A 22,742-nucleotide genomic window follows, 5' to 3' on the forward strand; every position below is an offset into this window, starting at 1 on the left:
TTTAAATATACTTCAGTTTTCACAAGTCTACCAAACCTACATCTGGGACTGGTCATATATGATTTGGTCCACAAAGAGGGTACCACTTATCATTGACTGTGTCCTATTCCCAAGCCTATCAACACCTACATACCAGACAAGTATACTATTCCTTGTAAATTCTTGGGTAGATTTATCTGAGTGTTTTGATAGTGAAGTCTTCACCCAATGCTTTATTTGCAAAGCATACACAGTTTGTTAGCTAAAGGAATTCTTGTGACTTGCATCATTAGAAATACTTTAATAATTTGTTTTATGAATTCATTTTTTTTAACCTAAGGGCAAATGAGTACAATGAAGTCTTAAGAAAATTACTTCTTTAAGTCAGGGTAGAAAACACACTGTGATGATGCAAAGCACTTCAAAAACACTTTATTAGTACGTTTCTCACAATTAGGAGAATCTTATTTACCAAATAACAGGAAAATCCTTATTCTCCAGGAAGGAAAAGCACCATAAAGCATGAGGCACTGTAACTGCTGAGTGCCAGGGACACTGGTTTCCAGGATTTCTGAGCTCCACGTCACCCGAATCTAAAGCTTTCACAAACTCCAACCCACTAGCTCCTGAACAACACACAGCAAACACCACCACTCCTGTTCTTATACATCCATGTTCCTTAGCTGACCAGCATGGACCTTCCCTTGCAACTCAACAAATTAAATATACAACACTACCTTTCATGAAGCAGGATTATTAACTCTGGAGAAGAGCAAACATGAATGTACTCGTTGAATCAGTAATTCATTCTTTGTTCAGACGGCTTCTAGTGTCCAATGATACTTTAAAACTTCATTTATGAGAGAAATGTACGCACAGTCCCCTTGATCGTGCCCCTACAGATGGGGCATTTTCTCAGGGAAGGGGCACATTCCTGGCAGACTACCAGATGACCACAAGGAATGAACACAATAGAAACCTCTCTGTCCATACACACTTTGCAAGTTCGTTCTTCTTGCAATCTCCGCAACTGGTCTTCCAAGGACAAGCCTAAGTTAGAGAAAAAGAGCGTTGGTAAAATGTGGCTTCCCCTCAGTGACAGAAATAATGTCAAGTATTAACTGTGCTTTACCTGAAACATCTTCTGTTGGAATATACTTCATGTTCTTTTCCACTGAAAAAAGGAAGCATAAAAAACTATCTCTAAGAAAGAACGAAATTGAAGACAGCGATGTTCTAAAACAGGAAGTGGTGATGGTGTCATGGTCCTATGAGGATGCTGGACTAAAGTCTATCAAATTGTGCAAATAGGAAAATTGTATACTATGTGAATTATCTGTCAATAAAGATCTTTAAAAAAATCTTTATCAATACAAACACTTTTAATCTACTATTTTTATGTGGATTTTTGCTATATATTACAAAGAATGCTACCTAAACAGCAAAATACACCAGGTTTTTTTTTTTTTTTTTTGGTTGTTGTTGTTGTTGTTTTTGTTTTTTGGAATAGGTAAAATGTAAAGATTACAGTTTAACTGGGTTTATTCTGCTTACTCAACAAAGAGATGAACAAAACCCTACACAGCTATCTAAATAATTTTCAAAAAAAACTCACCAAATAAGTTTTCATATAAGGTGGAGTCAATTTCCTTCAGACAGTTTTTGAAGATATTGGCTGCAGCATTTCCTTTGACTAAAACAGTGTCAATCAGCTCTCTTGCTTGTAAGGGTACCTGTGTTTTCTGTTTGATGATATCATGTTCCTGTTTAGTAATTACACTGGACTCAAGAAGATGATCCAGGATCGGAAGGACACATGTCAACTGCTGAAAGAGGGCCATCCTATTCTTCCGAATTAATGACAAGTCACCTTCAGTTCAAAACAAGCAAGAAAAAAGTTCATTACATTTCAATCGCCCCCAACTATACCCAATCAACCCTATGCACAAATTAGGCACTAAGCTGAGCTTGAAGGAAACTGACTTGTGTGCACCTCGCTGCTGCCATCTCAAACTTCCAGATTAAACTCAGATGGCCCACACAGCACATACACACACTTTCAAGTCTAAATGCTGAAGCATGTGCCTCTTTCTCTTTCTCCACCATGGAATTCAAAAGTAATTTATTTTTATCTATATTATATCACTTTACAAGTACAGGCACACACATTGTCATATTCAAAATGTCAACTATCGTCCAGATAGGGAGCCTGAGAATAGCATGGGTGGCTTGTCAAAGGTCGCAAAATGAGTTGTCAAACCAGTCCTAAACTAGCTGAATTTTTTGGTTTGTTATTTACTAAGACAGGACCTTACGTATTCAGGCTCCATATGTAGCCAAGTATGGCCTTGATCCTTGTAACTCTTCTTCCCTTCCAAGTGCTGAACCACTAATCCTGGTTTACATCATGCTGACGTCCTTTCTGAGACCCCACACCATCTATGAACTATAGCACTCAAAAGCTTAAGCTACAAGTCAAGACGGACTTCACGGGCTCACAGGTAAGTCTAGCCACTTTAGCCATGTCCCCTGCTATACATCTCAGCTCCCAATCTGAAATATGAATAATAGCACCTTCCTTAAAGAGTTCAATAAAATACACATAAACCATTTAGCACACTACCCGGCACATTTTATAAATCTAAATTTATAGTGCAGCTTTAGAAACTGAATCCAGCTTGTTCATAAGAGAAGACATTACTTTGGAGGTAAGAAACTCCCAAGTTTAGTTGAATGAGCTGTCTACCTATTAACCAAAAAGGCCAGAATTCAAACACAAATCTGTCTCAGTCTGGAAGTTAGAATTTTAAACACTTTGCTATATGGACATACAACAAGGCTGTCTTGTCTTTTTTTAAAAAAACATTTTCTTCCTTGAGAGGGAGGGGTACCACATCATGCAACTTGCAGGGATCAGTTCTCACCTTCCACCACGTTGGTTAGAGGAAGCAAACTCAGCCATCTGGCTTGGCAGCAAGTGCCCCACTGGCCTAAACTACGTCTACCTTTACTTAAGGACAAAACTACTGTTTTCCAACCTAATACCCCAATTTACACTACACATACAACTGTCACTTCTCTGATAGCTCTTTTAGGGTTTTTGTACACTCTGTGTGTGTGTGTGTGTGTGTGTGTGTGTGTGTGTGTGTGTGTACAAGTGCCATGGCATGCATATAGCAGTCAGAGGACAGTCTGTAGGAGCTGGTTCTCTCCTCTGACCATGTGAGTCACAGATACTGAGCTAGGTTGTCAGGGTGGACAGCAAGCACCCTTTTCCACTGAGCCATCTTGCAGGCCCTCTGCTAGCTCTCAGACTCTGTCTTTTGTAACTGAGTTTTCCCAGCTGGTCTACATGCTTGAGAACAATCAGAACTTTCACATTACTTACCTCTGCTGCTCACATACTTAAACATATGAAAATATTTGTTAGATATAATTACTCAGACTTGCTCTGGGAGGTTAAGATATGAAAAAAAACTACAGAAATATCAAAATCATTTATATATTGTCCTTGAGTTGGGCAAAGGGCCACAGGCCAGAATGTCATCTTAAGTTGGCTTTTTGGTGTAAGAATCACCTACCAAGGATTACTAGTAAAATACCATATAGATTTGAAGGAACTTTATTTAAAAAGTAGAAAAATCGAAATCTTTTAAAAAGAGATTCTTGCTATATATATAGCCCAGGCAGACCGTGAACTGGGCATACTCCTGCCTCTCTCTCCTGAATTCTGGGAGTGTGGGAACTAGGCATGCTCCACTACAACCAGCTCTGAATCAGTTGTTTTTGTTTTTGGTTTTTCGAGACAGGGTTTCTCTGTAGCTTTAGAGCCTGTCCTGGAACTCGCTTTGTAGACCAGGCTGGCCTCGAACTCACAGAGATCCATCTGCCTCTGCCTCCTGAGTGCTGGGATTACAGGCGTGTGCCACCACCGCTCGGCCTGAATCAGTTTTTAAATACTGCTTTAAAAAAAAAAAAGTCTTCATTTTTATGTATGTGTATGGGCCTGAGTGTATGTATGTGTACCAGGTGCATGCAAAGGTCACAAGAGGGTATCAGATACCTTGGAACTGGAGTTTCAGACACAGGACTCCACAGGGGTGATGGGAACCAACTCAGGCCCTTTCCAAGAACAGCAAAAGCTCTTAGTCACTGAGCCATCTCTCCAACCCTTGAAATCATGCTTTTAATTTAGCTATGTAAAAAGAAAAACTGTAATACAGCTCAAGAAGTTTATTGTAAATCTGGGTATGGTAGCATATATATGTAATCCCAGAACTTTGGTGGTGGGGTTAGGGAATTGAATAGTACTAGCTACAGATCAAATTTAAAGCCAGCCTGAGCTTGGTAAACAGACAGTTTAGAAATACTGGGGGATGGGGGGAGGTGTCACCAGCAATGCATGGGTGCAAGCTGAGGATGCTGCCATGTAACATGTGACTGAGAAACTGTTGTCATCAACGCTGCAATACCTGATGCCACTTCTTCAGTCTGTCTGGCCCTCTCCTCCTCTCTTCTTTCATCCTCAGCATTAAGAAGTGCGGAGACAATGTCACTGACAGTCCTGTAATTGTCCCCAGTGGCCAGGATTTGACGCTGAACGGTCTGTCTCACCAAGCTCCTACTGAAGCCCATTTCCAAAGCCGCTTTAACCACAGGTGTGCTCATCATGACCGCATCTTCTGAACTTTCACCAGGTCCGAAATGCACAACTGTTCATAAACAAATTTGCTAATGTTAAACTCCACATATTTAAGACTATGGAAAATAATGATGTAGCACCTTTATTCTCATATCCTAATAAGGGAGATACTTCATATGTATCAATTAAATTAAATTAACTTCAATAAAATTTAAACTTGATAATGGGTATATGAGAGTACAGTTAATGCACTATGCATTTAACAAATTACTTCCTATAGTTCATACATCCTAGACACACTTAATAAAAAGACTCTCTTGGCAACAGGCTTAGGCATCTGCACTGTTAAACATTTCACCAGTGTTGATGAGATGGCTCGGTGGTAAAGGTACTTGCTGCCAACCTGACAGCCTTAAGTTCAATTCATAGGACCCCTAAGTAGGAGAAAAGAACCAACTCTCCAAAGTCGTCGTCTTCTTTTTTTTTTTTTTTAATGATTTATTTATTTTATGTGGACTAGTGTTTTGCCTGCATGTGTATCTATATAAAGGTGTTGGATCCCCGGGAACTAGAGCCACAGACAGTTGTGATCTGCCATATAAGTGCTGGGAATCGAACCTGGGTCCTCTGGAAGAGCAGCCAGTGCTCTTAACTGCTGAGCCATCTCTCCAGCCTCTAAAATTGTCCTCTTAACCTCCATACCCATGCTGTGGCATGGGCACCCACACATGCTGTGGAATATTCCTTTACACTGTGTGAATATATGTTGCTGTGACTGATTTAATGAACAAGCTGACTGGCCAATAGCTCAACAGGATACAGTTGGTGGGAAAGCCAAACTGAGAACAATGGGATGAGGAAGGGCAGAGTCAGGAGTCGCCAGCAAAATGCAGAGAAGCAAGATGAGAACGTCATACTGAGAAAAGGTACCAAGCCACGTGGCTAAACAGATAAGAATTATGGGTTAGTTTAAGTGTAAGAGTTAGCTAATAACAAGCCTGAGCTATTGGTCAAGCATTTATAGGTAATATTAAGCCACTGAGTGGTTATTTGGGAACTGGCCGATTGGAGAGAAACGTCTGACTACACACACATACACAATAAATAAGTAAATAAATAAATACGTTTGTTTTAATTTTTCAAAATCAAGCAGGCAAGATGGGTCATGGTAAAAATGTTTTCTGCACAATCCTACCCAAATTCAATTCCTGAAACTCACATGAGAGGACTGACTCCTAAAATAATTAACCCTCTCTGTCTGTGTCTTTCTCACACACCCAATTAAATGAAATAGAAGATCTTCCTAAATGATTCTAATATAAATTCTTTTTTAAAAACTAATGTGCTACAAAAATAAAGAAGTGAGAAATCACCTCCAAGCAGGAAAATTGGGGAAACTGAACATGTGACAGCACAGACAAAGCCTTGGGTCCTTTTCTGACACTCAAAAACAAGATTTAACAAGCTACACCCACAATAAATAAATACATACATACATACAGTAGGAAACAGGGTTAACATGGAGGTACAGCTCCTTGGTAGAATGCTTATCTAGCATTTGGTTGATAGCACATTAAAAAAAATTTAATTAAGAAATGGAGGTGTAGCCTAGGTAGAGGCCTTGTCTGGCATGCTAGAAAATTCCATTTCTAGCAATCATACATACATCTACTCCCTTCTCCCTGTAAAGGGATTAAGTGTGGGGCTGGGGCTTTGCACAATGTGGTGTGTTCTTGCCAAGTACACATGAGCACTTGGGCTGGATTCACTCCACCAACAGAGATGTATCAGACTTGAATGATGAATAATGTCTAAACAGGTATATAAATGAGACAAAAAAACAACAAAGATGGGAAGCATACAGATATAAAGAAAACACATAGTTAATAAGCAAAAGTAATGATATTCTGAATAGAGAGGTTATCAAGATGAAAATACAGCCGGGCAGTGGTGGCGCACGCCTGTAATCCCAGCACTTGGGAGGCAGAGGCAGGTGGACCTCTGTGAGTTCGAGGCCAGCCTGGTCTCCAAAGCGAGTTCCAGGAAAGACACAACGCTACACAGAGAAACCCTGTCTCAAAAAACCAAAGGAAAACAAAGATGAAAATATAAGGTGATGAAAGTAGGAACTGGGAAGCCATTTTCTGAGGAAGGGTTGGGGAAGCGTTTTCTGCTAACAGTCAGTGTGAGCTCATCCTGTGCTGCACTGTTACAGACATTTTTCCAAGACACTGTACTGCCACCTGCTGGAAACTGATGCAATAAACACACAAATGTCCAATGCCAAAAGTGTGGAGAGCAACCCTCCTCAAAAGTATGTCTGAAGAGACCAAAACAGCCTTGATCCCTGACACATCCTACAGAAAATAACACTGAAAAATAAATAAAATCCTGAAACTGAAGTGATAAAGTAAGCGATGGAATGTCTGAAAGAGACCAGCAAGCGTTAACAGTCTTAAACAGGACAAAGCTTGGCATGGTCAAGAAATACAGTAGTAGACAGTGAGGACAGCAGCCAACAAATGAAGTGTCTCCATCACCCCAAGTTTCCCAGAATACTCTAGGAGGGTCTCGGGCAGAGGGCTATTCCAAAGGTGACTAGAAATGCTGCAGATGGACTTGGAGCAACCTAGGACGAGGGAGAACTGTGCAGACAGATCAGGTAGGACAGATGAGGCTGGCAGTGGGTAGATGGTGAGTACCTGGACATCTTGTGAAGGCCCAGCTGGTTCTGTAGCTGGTGTTACGAACTGAGGTGAGGACAGTGAGAGCAGAAGCTCTGAGGAACAAAACCAAGGAACCCTGTGCTTTGGCATATTTACTGAAACGGCTCTTCAGCCAGAAATGGAGGCACTTTAAATTTAAGCAGGTAACTGGACATTGCCACCTGGCACCCATCTGACTAACACTTCATATGGTAGCCTATCACTTAGAAATATGAAAAAGAAGCTAGCAAAGAAGACTGCTCAGAAACAACACAAGACACAGGAAAAACCCAAAAGAATGCAGGGAAGCCAACCAAAGGGGTGTGCTGAGGACAAAAGCCCATGTGCTGGAGTATGCTTGTCACCCAGCACTGGAGAGGCAAAAGCTGTAGGATCCCAAGTTTAGGGCAGCCAAGAATAAAGCACAACACACTTCCAAAAGCAGCACTCCACTGAATCAAATGCTGGTACTAAGTAAGAGGTCTGCTAATACAGAGGTTTCTGGAGACCACAACATGAGGAGACCCTTGCCTCCTGTCATTACCAAAGCTACATTTACAAACTGGCAGTCGGGGGCATAATCCAGAGGATGAAGCCAGGTATGAAGGCATATACCTATAATAGAGCACGCAGAGGTGGAGGCCAGAGGATTCAAAGTTCAAAGCCAGCTTGGGCCACATTATGAAACCATCTCAGAAATGAACGAATAAAGGGGAAATAAAGAAAGAACGAAGAGTTCATAGAGACCAGTGGTTCTGATACGAAGATGGGAGTTCTCTTCTCGTTCTTCTGTTTTCTCAGTGACGTCCATGACCTAGGAAAACTGTGGGAAGAGCTGGGGTGCTACTGAGAAGCCGCCCAGGGAGAGCCAGGCAAGCCAGGAGGACTCCCAGAGTCCTGAGAACTGTCTTCTGATCTGTGCATGTGCACTGTCACACATGCATGTCCAAACATGTATCACACACATGTACACAATCTCTTACACATTCTTTTAAAAAGAATTTTGTAAATTAAAAACAGAAATCTGTGAAAAAAGAAAATGTCCAACAGTCATTCTGAAGACTGACAAAGTGACTTTATAAACAAAAGTAAGATGTAAGTTTTAATAAAAGTAAGTTTTAAGAGGCTGGAAATACAGCACGGTTGGTGTAGCATGGCAGTGTGGTGTGCAGCATGGTATACCATAGTGGGGTGTGGTGTAGCATGGCATAGCAAGTGCCTGGCATACACAAGGCCCCGGATTCTAGCCTTAGCACAAGCCTAAATGAACACTAAATAAGAACAGGTACCCACTACTTCACCTCCCCCGTTCTTCTACACAGGGGCAGGACCACACACACACTTAGGTACTCCTTCCCTTCATGACCAAGGGCCTTACCCACTGCAGTGTCACAGTTTCCATGACCAAGGGCCTTACCCACTGCAGAGTCATATCCCATGACCAAGGGCCTTACCCACTGCAGAGTCACAGTTTCCATGACTACTCTATATCTTGATCCTCTTTCTCTGTTCCAGCTAAAAAGCTGCCAATGCCTCTCTTAAAATGGTGAGCCAAAACTCCCCTTCTGATGTGATTAGCACATAAAGTGATAGTTATTCAACCACCTTGGGGACCATGACACATGGAGATCACATACATCAACTACTGAGTATGGTTAAGATTCAGCTCTAGCCAGGCAGTGGTGGTGCATGCCTTTAATCCCAGCACTCGGGAGGCAGAGACTGGCAGATCTCTGTGAGTTTGAGGCCAGCCTGGTCTACAGAGCGAGATCCAGGACAGGCACCAAAACTACACAGAGAAACCCTGTCTCGGGGGTAAAAAAAAAGGTTCAGCTTAATCCAGAGACCCTGCACTGAATTCTATGTGCCTCCTTGACACCTGACTTCCAGCCCCATCACAGATCAACTGCACACTGGGCCTTTTCTAACACACTCAAGCATAGCAGCCTCGTCCTCTCTGAAGGTAGAGCATGTCCACCACACCTTTCATTGGCACTGCTTCAGGCTATTTGTTTTCTGTCCAGTTGTCTCACATGAGATGTCAGCACTGTGAAAACCAATAAATGTCCTGGAATCTTTTAAAATGGCACGAATCTGCCACTGGTGGCGCACGCCTTTAACCCCAGCACTCGGGAGGCAGAGCCAGGCGGATCTCTGTGAGTTCGAGGCCAGCCTGGATTACCAAGTGGGTTCCAGGAAAGGCGCAAAGCTACACAGAGAAACCCTGTCTCAAAAAACCAAAAAAAGGGGCACGAATCTTAGTAGACACCTAAATTTTCTAGTTAACATCCTGCAGTTCCCCATATGACTTCCGCTAATATACTTTCATTCCTAACATTCTTACAAAAACTCCGCTGTAATTTGAAATGTTTTCCTACTTACTTGGAGGCTCAGAATTTTCTTCTGGGGTGTCTGAAGTGGACAACAGCTATGAAATAAGAGAACACTTGACAGGTAAATCAGAAATCTCAAACAGTCTAAACAGCACAGTTGGGGACTTGCCTTGCTGTAAGATAGGGTCTCACTCTGTTGCCGAGGCGGTCTAGAATTCATGGCAATCTTCCTGCCTCAGCTTTCCAAGTACTCGGGTGACAGGGGTGAGCCACCACATCCAAGCAAACAACAACATTTACTTTAAGTAAATGCACACCCTTTTGGAAACTGGGTGGTTCAGATATTCATTTTAAGCTGGGTATGCTAGCACATTCCTGTAAGTTCAGCACTTAGGAGGTTGAGGAAGGAAGCACTAGGAGTTCAAGGCATCCTCAGCCCCATGTCTCAAACCTCTAAGACAAATAATTGCGTGTACCCCGTACTTGGTTTTCTTTCACCAGAATTATCGTACAACTATGCTACACTTGATCTACATCCAAGTCAGGACTCACGTGTCTCCTCCATTTCAGAGAACAGGAAGAGGCAACAGTGGCTCCTCCCTCACTCCAACTGGAAAGCGCTATTTCATTTGGGTAACTTTTAAAAGGTTTAACTGCTAAAAAGGCTTTTTTGTTTGTTTTCTGGAAAAGAGGAGAAACATTGAAGATACCTCTTCAACCCCATTTAAAAAAAAAAAAAAAACTCTGTATATGGCAGAATGTAGTATTTTTTTTTAAGTAAAAGTAAATATCAGTATTTATAAAGAAGCCTGAAGAGCAAACGAGCGACAAAACTACCAAGGACGCCATTACGATGGCTGTAAGACATGCAACATGAGCTCCACAGCTCTCCTAGCACACGCCCACAACCTCAGTATGTCTTTCTTCCTAAGAACATTCCCTTTTCTTAACTATGGTGCTTAAAATCTCTATAAGAACTTCTTGATCAACTCCAATTTTGCCTCAAAAATTTTGTACATAGAACTAATAAAACAGATATAAATAGGGTCTCTGTCTCATTCAACCTGGAACTCCCTGAATGGTTAGATTTTCTGACCAGAGAGCTCCAGAGATTCATTGGTCGCTAACACCCTAGTTACCAGTGCATGCTGCCACACCCAGCTTACAGTGCTGGGATCTGACTCAGGGGCTCAGAGTGCCTAGTAGGCACTTTACCAAATGAGTCATCTCCCCTGCACTCATGTTAATTTGAAGAATCAGTTTACCTGTTCAAGAAGATGAGGATATCTAGCTTGAATCTCATCAACAAACTCCTGCCCCTTCATCCGTATCAAGAACTCACACCTATATGTGAAATAAAAATGATTCTAAATTATTTCATATCAAACATTTTGATATTTCATATCAAAAATAAAATTATTCTAGAAGAGTGACTTTCAAATCTTCTTGATTATACCCCACAGCAAAAATTTTACATCACAACCCAGTAGACATTGCTGCCTAAGAGAACCCAAACTATCATGCACCAGGACACATTCTTACTGTGTTAGTGCATTCCATTATTTTTCTGTCTCCTTTCACTTACACACAACAAAGAGAAAATTCTGGACTCAGAAAGGGCAAAAGTTGGCATGTAAAAACCAATGCTACAGACATTGTCTTTTTGTGCTTAACACTATTTCAAAAACTATTGCTCATTATCTATTATTAAAAGTTTATTGTGCCAGGTGGTAGTGGTGCATGCCTGTAATCCCAGCACTTGGGTGGCAGAGGCAGGTGGATCTCTGTGAGTTTGAGGACAGCCTGGTCTACAAAGCAAGTTCCAGGACAGGCTCCAAAGCTACAGAGAAACCCTGTCTCGGGGGAAAAAAAAAAGTTTATTACTCACAACGTAGTAATGGCCAATCCTGCTCCAGAGTTCATGCTCCTATCTTGAAATACAACCCACCACACTCCCTCCAGGAAATACATGATCAAGTACTTTATCTCCACATTTTGTAGCAGTTTCTCAAGTATTTAAACTACTATAACTTCTCAAAGGAAGTTCACATAACATCCATTGCCATATTCAAATTTTCTTTTAAAAGCACAAAAACAAAACAATCTTGATCTACACATATTATGTGCAAAAATAAACTAAATATGAAAGACATCCTTAACTGTAAGAAAAGTCCTTTTGTCCTTCCTTACGTCAGAGGAAGGCTGGAGACAGCTCAGTGCTCAAGAGCACTTGATGCTCTTACAAAGAACCAGAGTTCAGTTCCCAGCACCCATGTCAGGAAGCTCACAGTCTTCTATAACTCTAGCTCCAGGTGATCCAATGCTCTGGCATTCTTGGGCATCTACATTCATGAGCACATATCCACATGTAGTCACACACTGTGCTAGATATTTTTATGTCCATAAGCTCGAGCTGTAAGGCATTTTCATAAAAAGTGACTGAAAGTGGAGGGCCCAGTCCATTGTGGGTGGGGCCACCACTGGGGTTGGTGGTCCTGGGTTCTATAAGAAAGCAGGCTGACTTGATGCAGGGGGAGGGGCTTGTTCCTGCCTCAACCTGATATGCCAGGCTTTGTTGACTCCCCATGGGAGGCCTTAACTCTCTGAGTAGTAAATAGGGAAGTGGGGTAGGGGAAAGGTGAGGAGGGAATGGGAGGAGGGGAGGAAGGGGAAACTGTGGTTGGTATGTAAAATGGAAAAAAAAAATTAAAGAAAAAAGGAAGGAAGGAAGGAAGGAAGGAAGGAAGGAAGGGAGAGAGGGGGAGAGAGGGGGAGGGAGAGAGAGGGAGAGGGAGAGAGAGGGAGAGGGAGAGAGAGGGAGAGAGAGAGGGAGAGAGAGAGAGAGAGAGAGAGAAAGCAAACATGCAGAGCAAGCCATGGGGAGCAAGCCAATAAACAGCACCCTCTGTGGCCCACATCAGCTCCTGCCTCCAGGTTCCTGTCCTGTTCGAGTTCCTGTCCTGACTTCTTTTGATGATGAACTGTGATGTGGCAGCATAAGCCAAATAAACCTTTTCCTCCCTAAGTTGCTTTGGTCATGGTGTTTCATCACAGCAATAGGAACCCTACTTAATACACACATAATTAAACATGGTAAAAATCAATCTAAAACAAAGTAAAGAAGCCTGGTAGTATAGCTACATCAGATACAAAGCCTCTGCTTAGCATGCTGAGCCCACAGGATTCAATATCCAAAAACAGAACTTTTAGGTAAAGACCAAAAACAATTCATAAAAGATAAAATGAAAGACATCTGCTCTTCAAAAGACTCTCTGTTAAAGAAATGAGGAAAAAAGAGAGGGGAGGGCTAGAGAAATGGATCAGTGGTTAAGAGCTGCTCTCCCAGGGTACCCAGCACCTATGTAAAGGGGCTCTCAACTGCCTGTAACCCCAGCTCTAGGAATTTTTATGCCCTCCTCTGGTTTCCACAGGTACCTGTATTCACATGGTATACACTCAGACAACCCATACACATACACATAAATAAAAATTAAAAACCACAAGTGAAAATATTAATGGACCAGAATGACTCCATCTTAAGGATGGAGGCCATTTTGTTATAAGGTCAGAACAAGTTCATCTGTTTGCCAAAAAATTCAAGTTGAACATGCTTTAACCTGTTTCTGAAATGTAACGTGCTCCCCACCCTATGGAGTTGACTCACATACTGAATATACCCTGATAAGATGTTCTGCCAAATAATTTTGAAATGTTTAGCCAAGTTCCTATGTAACCAAAATTCCTCTGGAAATCCTCCAACCCTTGAAAACCCCCTAGTCTTACAGTTTTGGACTATACAAACCCTACTCTCTCCTGTGCCCAATGCTATTTTTTCAAATCCTACTTTAGGGAGATAGCCTGAATGACAGAAAACAAAGCTTCCTTAATTTAACCAGATAATCTGGGTAATGGTTTTTACTCTCGTTCAGTGGGATTAACAAACATAAACTACAGATTAAAAGAGAGTTTGCAAAAATGTTATCAGAAAGATGGCAAAGTAAAGTTTGCTTACTTCTATAACAAACCCAAACTAAAAGACATCTGTCCGTGGAATACACAGCCTAGAAAGAGCTCAATAACCCAATTAACATAAAATGAAGACAGATATGTGGGTGGAGGCTGTGGTTGTGGTAGGGTGTTTGAATACCATGCTCCAGGCAGGGGTCAATCATCAGGATCACAACAGAAAAGAGAAAAAGAGAAAAAAAAAGGAGCGGGTGGGGGTGGGCGGGTGAAGGAGGGACAGAAGCCCCACTGGGAAGGACAGGCTTAGCAGAAACATCTGAAAACAGGTGGGCTCAGAGAGCACAGGAGTCTCTGTATCAGGCAGACACCACCATGGCAGGCAGACACCACCATGGTTCCTAGGGGCTTACTTTGGGGAGAAACCCAGAACCTTTGCCAATGAAGTCATCAACAACCTTGAGATAATCCCCGACCTCCTGAGGTATCACAGCAAAAGACTCTCTAGTGTGTACTGGCACTAAATTCAGAACCTCCTCTGCCAAGGAGCAGCCAGTTCACACCACTACAGCTGAGGAACCCTGCAGGCAAAAGAAGCAGTTGCTGCAACACTCCACAAGGAACCACCTTCCTCCCTAGCCCATGCGCTGCATCCATGCTTCAGAAAAGCCTGCATGTCAGAGCCCATTCTATATCCACTCTGTTCTTGTGCTCTGCAGTTGTTCTGTACACGCCTGTGATCCACATCTACTCCAGCTGCTCCAACTGTGTGTCCTCATCTCAGACATCAGCCAGCACAGCAGTCAGTGCTCTCTCCACACACTCAGAGATCGCTCTATGGCTGCTCTTCAGGCTCTCTAACATCAAGACAGACACCAGTGCTACTGACCCCACCATTGACAGAGCACTCACAAGCCACAACAGGTATCAACAGGGGTCCCATTGGTCAGTATGTTTCTCATGACAAAAGAGATCAAGTCTTCAGCCTTCCCACCAAAACCTTTGATGCTGGCCTGGACACTGAGAATCTCTAAAACCTTTACTGACAAAGACTTCAGCTAACAGAGCTGAATGGAGATTATGACACTGGACTTCCCAAGGAGTCAGAGCATACCATACCCCTAACAAGCCCAAGCCCTCACCCACCTACAGTTAAAGGTCTTTGCTCAACATAGTCACAAAATCTAAGCTGCAAGAAACTTAAAACACACACACACACACACACACACACACACACACCCATAACAACAAAGGAATAAATAATTTTCCAAGAACCAATTCAAAAAAAGGAAGAGAAAGGCGCTTACATACTGCCAGATAAGCAATTAATATTCATCTCCAGGGAGCTTGGTGAATCTCAAGAGAACAAGACAGATAACGCAAACTAAAATGAAAGAACACAATGAGCAATTCTCCAGAGCAGAGCAAAGCACAAAATTTACAGGTGAAGACAAATACAAAATCACCCTATCATATACTTTTAAACTGCTAACAATTTTTAACAATATATTGATCCACTATAAATATTGCTACTTCAAAATTCCTGTTCATCATATATCATACAAAAATGACCAAAGGTCCTTGTAATCCCCTGAAGGAAGTCCAATAGATTCCTCATTACTATGGAAGGCATACACAGGTCCAAACTTCCTTTACTGTATGATTTCACTTGTATGTGGTACCTAGAGTAAAAAACTCAGATATAGCAAGTAGAAGGGTGGTTGCCGGGGGTATGCTCACAAGTGTGTGGGATACAGAGTTTCAGTTTGAGAGGATGAAAAGGCTCTGGATATAACTATAAAACAGTACACATGTACTTATGCTACACAAGAATACATTTTACACAGCTAAATTGGTATATTTTATGTGTATTTTATCATAATAATTAAAAACACCTAACATAACCCATTCATTTTAGAAATGAGGTCCAAGTTCACAGAGCTAATTGGTTACAAATACACAATTTCCATTTCTATTTCACTAACAACTGTGCCCCTAAAATTTTGTTTTGTTTTGTTTTAGATTTATTTATTTATTATGTATACATAAGAGGGTGCCAGATGTCATTACAGATGGTTGTGAGCCAGCATGTGGTTGCTGGGAATTGAACTCAGAACCTCTGGGAGAACAGTCAGTGCTCTTAACCTCTAAGCCATCTCTCCAACCCCCTTGTTCTGTTTGCTTTTTGAGACAAGTTTTTCTCTGTGTAGTTTTAGTGTCTGTCCTGGATCTCAATCTGTAGACCAGGCTGGCCTCCAACTCACAGAGATCCACCTGGCTCTGCCTCCCGAGTGCTGGGATTAAAGGCATGAACCACTGCCACCTGGCCCCTAAATTATTTTAGGCAATAATAAAAATTAAAAAGTTAAGGATATACCTCAGGGGTATAGTACTTACCTACTAGATGTGAGGCCCTGGGTTCAATCCTCCACACCACAATAAATTATCAGTTTTTAAGAACCAATTACCGCCAGCGGTGGTGGTGCACACCTTTAATCCCCGCACTAGGGGGGCAGAGCCAGGCAGATCTCTGAGAGTTCGAGGCCAGCCTGGGCTACCAAGTGAGTTCCAGGAAAGGCACAAAGCAACACAGAGAAACCCTGTCTTGAAAAAACAAAACAAAACAAAACAAACAAACAAAGAACCAATTACCAAGCCGGGTGGTGGTAGCACATGCCTTTAATCCCAGCACTGAGCAGAGGCAGGCAGACTGCTGTTCAGTTCAAGGCTAGTCTGGTATACAGAGCTAGTTTCAGGACAGCCAGGGCTACACAGAGAAACAAAAACAAACAAGTAAACAAAGCAGTTACCTTGGAAACCATTTGGCGTGCTCCACCCAGGGGTCGTCTCCAGACTCCCAACACCTCAGCCCACCATCACAGCAGAAGCACTTGACGTCGTCATTGCGATCTTAACAAGAGAAAGAGACTAGAAACTGACTCATGCATATTCCCATAAGCAAACTTGTCAAACTCTAGTTCTGCTGCATCTTACCCATGTAGTAAAACCCAGCACTTGCAAGCTGCTCAGGCTGAACAGGAACACTAGACGGCCAGTACAAAAACGTCCTCATTCGAGCAGAGTGTGTCTGCATACTCAGGTTTGATATACTAAACCTCTGTGTTTCTGAAGAATTTCCCAGAAATGGACAGTTGGGGAAATGTCTCCGGTGCTCTGACATAGCGTCATCCTTCGGTTCCCAGTTGCTCAGTTTCCCACCACAGGCAAAGCAGGCCACCCTGTCTCCAGGACCTATGTAATAGAAGCCAGCTCTGGCCAGGTCAGCCGGTGACAGAAAGGACAATGGCCACGTACTGTAAGTAAGAAGTCTAGCCTCTTCAGTAGTCATGGCATAGCTGCAGAGACTCATCCTCGATGGGGAGTCTTCCACTGCTGTAGAACGGAGAGGGTTTGGGGACAAGCTGGAGTAAGTACTACCACGTTCCGGAGGAGGTAACGACTGTGCAAACCCACTCCTCACAGGAGCTGTGGTCTTAGTCGGGGACGGCAGACTAGCTGAAAGCAGAGTGTGGACAAAGCTGCAGCTGGGGTACAGCTGCCTGTGCTTTTCAACAGGACTGTCCCCTTGTTTCCAGTTGTCCAGCATCAGGCCGCAGCAGAAGCACTTGACCTTGTCGTTGACGCCCGTGTAGTAAAAGCCAGCACGAGCCAGACTGCGTTCCGAGACAGGAACTCCAGCGGGGAAAGCTGAGTACGTAGACATTCTGTACAGCTCACATGAAAAGTCGTACTTCATTTTTTCTTTGCTCTCTCTTGTCCAATTCGGCAAGGTTGTGCTATTTTCCATTATACTTTTGGGGTTTTTTTGGTGTAAGGTACCTTGGACAACTCTCTGGGAGACAGTTTTGTACATGAGTAGTGACGGTATTTCTGACAGCTTAAACAGCCCTGTGAAGTGTCTCACCACTTCACCCTGAGATCTCTACCACAGACAGAGATGGAATAGCAGGCTAACTGGGTAGAATTCACTCTGACTGGATTTATATAAGTTCACTGTCACATAGGACAAATCTGTCTCCTTTTCCAAGATACTACACTACTCAGGACTCTGGGACAGTATTAACTCTTTTGGGTAACCCAAGAGCTATTTACCCATAACTTACTTTCATGAAAAGTTATTAAGTCTAGATACTAAGTCAATTGCTGACTATATTGGAAAAATTATATGCAGGCTTTTTTCCCTTATAAGGACTTTAATACAACATCCAAACTACTCTATTCATCTACCAAATACAAAAACTAAACTCTCCACATGGCCACATTTCCAAAAAGCTAATTTCATACAGCTCATCATCACAGTATTTTCTAAAGTGGGTTATACTGATCTCAGTTACCTTCTGAGGAAGTTAACACACAGACCTACTAAGACTATATACTGTATGTGTGGTGAATGACCTTTGCTTAAAACTTAGACTGTTATTCTTCTTACCTGTTAAATCTTTTATGTCACTACCTGAGGCCTTCCTGTGTCTATCATTTTAAGACATCTGATCAACAGACAGCAAACTTAACTAGACTGCATTTTAAAAAGTCCACCTGTGCTTCTTTAAGTATGCTAGAATTAGGGATGAAACAATTTATCAAGACATAGCCTTCTTCTGTTATCACAGTATCTAATAACCCTGTTTTACCACAACACTCCTGTTGCAGAATGTACCATACTTACTAGCCTTCTTCTTGAGAACTAACTATTCATACACAAAAGTACACTTTACAGAATTCAAACTGGATTTTTTATAAAAGTTTTCAGATTTCTATGACTGGATTTATTTCTAGGAAAACATGGGAGAAAATGAAGACTCTCAGTGATCTAAGTCTGAAAGAGAAAAAAAAGATATTTTAGAAAACTAATTGCATAGCAATTATAACCTCTTCAATTTATTCAGCAGTATCTAAAAATGTCTCATTCCAAATAACGCATCCTAACTACAGCAGTTTCTCACCCAACCAGTCTACTTAGAAAAGGCTGAAATCAAAAGACATGCTTGCAAAAGACTTCCTAGAGCACTAACTATGCTTGTCTTTTTTTTTTTTTTAATTTATTTATTATGTATACAGAAGAGGGCGCCAGATCTCATTACAGATGGTTGTGAGCCACCGTGTGGTTGCAGGGAATTGAACTCAGGACCTCTGGAAGAGCAGTCTCTGAGCCATCTCTCCAGCCCCTATGCTTGTCTTTAAAATGCACAGCTTTATACATTTTATAAAGTAAAACTTTGAAGACAGATGGACATTCCCACCCAGGAAGGAAAAATGGTCCCCGATTTCACAGTTGTTGATTTTATTTATTTACTGTTAGACAAAATGTACCATACTTTGTGGGCATCTTTTTTATTTTTTGCAGGGGCATAGTCTCATTCTGTAGTCTAGGCTGGCTAGGAAGTCAATGTAAAACAAGCTAGTTTTAAACCTTGTTGGAATCTCCTGTCTTAACACCCCAAGTGCTAGGACCACACTACTATCAGGCTCCTTTCATTTCCTGATTTAGATATTTTGATACCGCACTTCGCTGGAGACAAAAGGCACCTGTGGGTAGTGGAAAGACAGTCTGCAGGGCTGCTGGTGTAGCTCCGTGCTACAGCTTTTGCCTTGCAGGTAAAGGACCTGGGTCTAATCATCAGCAATTACTAAAAAAAAAAAAAAAGAAAGAAAGAAAAAGAAAAGAAAAGAAAGGAAAAAAAGAGGAGGAGGAACAAAGCAGCTGAACAGAAGATTCCCAGGGCCTGCTTGCAATCTCAATCTCAACACTTGGAAGAAAAAGCAGACTGAAATGTTCCACCAGTCAGAGCACTTATCTAGTCAAGGCTGAGTTGGCCTAGATGAAGGTATCTAGGTTGTCATCAACGTATTCCGTTAAGGGCAACCATTCCCTAACAATTCCAAAGCAACCACCGCAGAAAAGCATCTCCAAAGCAAAAGGTACAATTGCTTGTAAAGCACTGCACGCGTGGTTTAACCACACCAGATGTTAAATCTCCAACAAGCACCCGACTGTGCTCTCTATGACACACCTAGATCAGAAAGGCAAAATACATGTTACCCCCTTAAACCACAGAGCACAATTAGTAAACTACATGAGAACCGAGATCTCCCGGTCGCACAACTGTCTCGGTTTAAAGGCAGTAAAGGAATGCCTCGATAAGCTTAAAACCCTGCGAGATGGGCGTGGTGGTGCATGCTAGTAATCCTAGCACCTGGGAGACTGAGGCAGGAGGATGCCGCAAGTTGAAGGCCAGCCTGGACTGGCTCAAAAAATAAATAAACCGAAGGGAAAAGAAAGCAAAACTGGAAAGCAACCCCAAGGACTGGGGGAGCGAACGGTGGTCGGGCGGCCTTGAGAACAGAGGGATTCTTACAACACCGGCTGAACTGGCTTCTGGGAGCCGAAGGCGGCCCACTCGCCCCGCCAAGCCGGAGGGAGCCGCACTCACCGCGGAGCCGGAGGACTCGGGCCTCCCTCGCACGGGAAGCGGCAGCACGGGACTGTTCAGCCGCAGCCTTCCCGAAAGCCCCCGGGGCCAGCTGGACGTTGAGGACGCGTGGTGACGTCATCACGGCGCGCCTCCACCACATGGCAGGAGGAGCTAAATTAGCGCGCGACTGCGCCTGCGTGTTCGGGTTTTGGAAGCCGAACATCCGGGCCTCGCTGCCCGGGACTGAAACAAGGCTGGGCCTCGCTGGGTCCTTCGGGCTGTGCTTTCATGTGGTTTACCTTGCGGTGGCACCTGTGAGGGTGGCAACCATGATCCGCGGCTCGTGGCTCGGGAAACCCTGTGGGAAAGCCGGGGAAGGCGCTTTCCCGTCTCACCCCGCCAGGGTCCTAGAGACAGGCGCTAAGGCGAACGTGACTTCTTAGCGAAGGCGGCTGACAGACAAATGAGCTGGCCTCGGAACGCCCGAGTAAAGCAGACTACACTCGTGTGCGTGAACTTAAATATAACGGGTTTTTTCGTAAAATAGGCTTTTTCGCTGATCAGTGGGCTTCTGGCAGGCCCGCACTGTGGAGTTCAAATCCAGCCGTGGCTAACATACATACCACCTGAGACTCTGAGCGGGGAGGCAGTTTGTGTGTGTGTGTGTGTGTACACAGCAGCATAGTCGGAGGGTTAATGGTATAATAGGGAGCGTATGGTCAAAGTGCATTATGTATCGGTGATGAAATTGTTGAAGAATAAATTTAAAAATGGGAAATTAAAACCTGGATTCATTGCTCACGGGCATTTCTGTCTCCCCACCCCCACCCTCCGCTGCCCCTCCCACACAAAGCACTAGCACTGGGAAGGACTTTCCAATGTTTTTCTCTGCCCTCCTCTGTTTGGATGTTTTGTTTTTGTTATTTGGTTGTTTGGGGTCTACTTTTGCGGGTGTGTGTGTGTGTGTGTGTGTGTGTGTTTGAGAAAAGATTTTACTGTACGGCTCAGGCTGGCCTAGGATCTACTTCAGCCTCCTGCATGCTGGGATTAGAAGGGCACGCCACTAAGAGGGGGTTTCTAGGGTTTAGTTTACGTTGGGCTAGACGGTCTTAACCAATGAAATCAAATCTCTTCGGGGAACTCCAGGGGGCAAACATTTCAAAAATTTAGAAATAACAGGCCACTAGTTTAGGCAGCCAGGGGAATTCCGGGACCCTGAACCATTTCCCATTTCCTTTCCCCATCATTTCTGCCTGCCAGTCAATCAGTCACAGAACAAGGCAGTCTTCTGTCCCAATGCTGATAGTAAAAAGAAAGTATTTGTCACAGTTTGTGATACAGAGAAAAGACTTGTCGTGGTTCCCAATGACTAACTTCCAAAAGTACACACGGATGCCGGTCACTACTTCTCGGAAAGTTACAAAAAACATTCCTAATATTTGTGGAACTCTAGCAAGAATTGTTCACATTGAATTTAAGAATGTCTATTTTTCAGTTCTTGTCCTGACCAAAACGTGAGATAGTGAGTCACTTCAGTATATAGGCAATTCAGAAGCTTCAGAACTTACTACTTTTTTAAATATTGAATAATCTTGGAGCCCAATCATTTATTTTGTTGACCATTTAGAAAACTAAAACTTTCTCTGTTGAGGTAGTTATGACATTTCATCTTTATATACAAAAAATATATGATTCAAGATATTTTTGAAGAAAAAATAAAATTGAAAAGATTTCTGCAACATAAGTTGTATAATAAAACCAGGGGCTGGAGAGATAGTAGTTAAGAACACTGACTGCTGCTGTGGAGGACCCTGGTTCGTTTCCTAAAATCCACGTCGTGGAGTTCCAAAGAATTCGACGCCCTCTTCTGGCCTCTGTGGGCATTGCATACAAGTGATGCAATGCCCAAACATACAGGCAGATTACACATAAAATAAAACATATAAAGAAAAAAGTGGGCGGTGGTGGTGCACGCCTTTAATCCCAGCACTAGGGAGGCAGAGCCAGGCGGATCTTCGTGAGTTCAAGGCCAGCCAGGTCTACAGAGTGAGATCCAGGAAAAGCCCAAAAGCTACACAGAGAAACCCTGTCTCGAAAAACCAAAAGAGAGAGAGAGAGAGAGAGAGAGAGAGAGAGAGAGAGAGAGAAAGAGACAGAGAGAGAGAGAGAGAAGAAAAAATAACATTTCAAGTTCTTAGTAGCATGCCTTTCTCCACTTACTAAATTCCAGACCACTCAGTATTAGCACATAGTGACGAACGTTCCAGGTGCTGGTGATACACAGCGTAAGTACACCATAATAGATTCAACTTTAACGATTTGATTCTAAAGCAATTAAGAGCCAGGAATAGTGGTTCAGGCCAGGATTGCTTTGAGATTAAAGCCAGCCTGGACTACACAGTGAGTTCCAAACTAGCTTAGTTCCATTTCTCTGCAGCTACTGTAGTAAGATTAGGTACCGCCAGGGGGCGTGTGTGCAAGATCCAGAGGAATAGTAGGTCCATGAACCACAAAAGAGCATCCCAGCCAGTGGGCCACAATGGTGTTACAGTGATGGTCTAGGGAAGACACAGCCAGCTGCCAACCTTCATTCCCACCATCAGATAACCATGGAAACTGCAGATATCAGAGCCATCCAGGCAAGACAGGCCTGTTACTGAAGAGGAGATGAAAGGACGCAGCCAGG

At 42.9% G+C, this 22,742-nt stretch overlaps 1 protein-coding gene and 1 pseudogene across 1 annotated transcript; one reads left to right on the forward strand and one right to left on the reverse strand.

The window, feature by feature from the left end:
• Window positions 1–386: 386 nt before the first annotated feature.
• Window positions 387–20,168, reverse strand: Birc2 (baculoviral IAP repeat containing 2). The gene is made up of 9 exons (XM_036192818.1): window positions 20,075–20,168; window positions 16,617–18,459; window positions 16,433–16,532; window positions 10,925–11,003; window positions 9,709–9,754; window positions 4,452–4,691; window positions 1,595–1,849; window positions 1,112–1,153; window positions 387–1,029 (listed from the first exon to the last, which is right to left on the reverse strand). Exons 2-9 carry the CDS (start codon window positions 17,494–17,496, stop codon window positions 836–838), a joined length of 1,836 nt encoding a protein of 611 aa, XP_036048711.1. The 5' UTR covers window positions 17,497–18,459; window positions 20,075–20,168; the 3' UTR covers window positions 387–835.
• Window positions 20,169–20,320: 152 nt separating this feature from the next.
• The window catches only part of LOC118587966, a 6,340-nt pseudogene continuing 3,918 nt past the window's right edge, over window positions 20,321–22,742 (forward strand).

The sequence above is a fragment of the Onychomys torridus genome, chromosome 7, assembly GCF_903995425.1.
Source record: "Onychomys torridus chromosome 7, mOncTor1.1, whole genome shotgun sequence".
Taxonomy (NCBI): domain Eukaryota; kingdom Metazoa; phylum Chordata; class Mammalia; order Rodentia; family Cricetidae; genus Onychomys; species Onychomys torridus.

Coding starts and splice junctions, on each gene's coding strand:
- Birc2 (XM_036192818.1), bottom strand. CDS start 17,496: ATGTACAAAACTGTCTCCCAGAGAGTTGTCCAAGGTACCTTACACCAA. Junction 16,533..16,616: donor TGCTGGGTTTTACTACATGG/GTAAGATGCAGC, acceptor TCTCTTGTTAAG/ATCGCAATGACGACGTCAAG. Junction 1,154..1,594: donor CTTATATGAAAACTTATTTG/GTGAGTTTTTTT, acceptor TCCTTTTTTCAG/TGGAAAAGAACATGAAGTAT.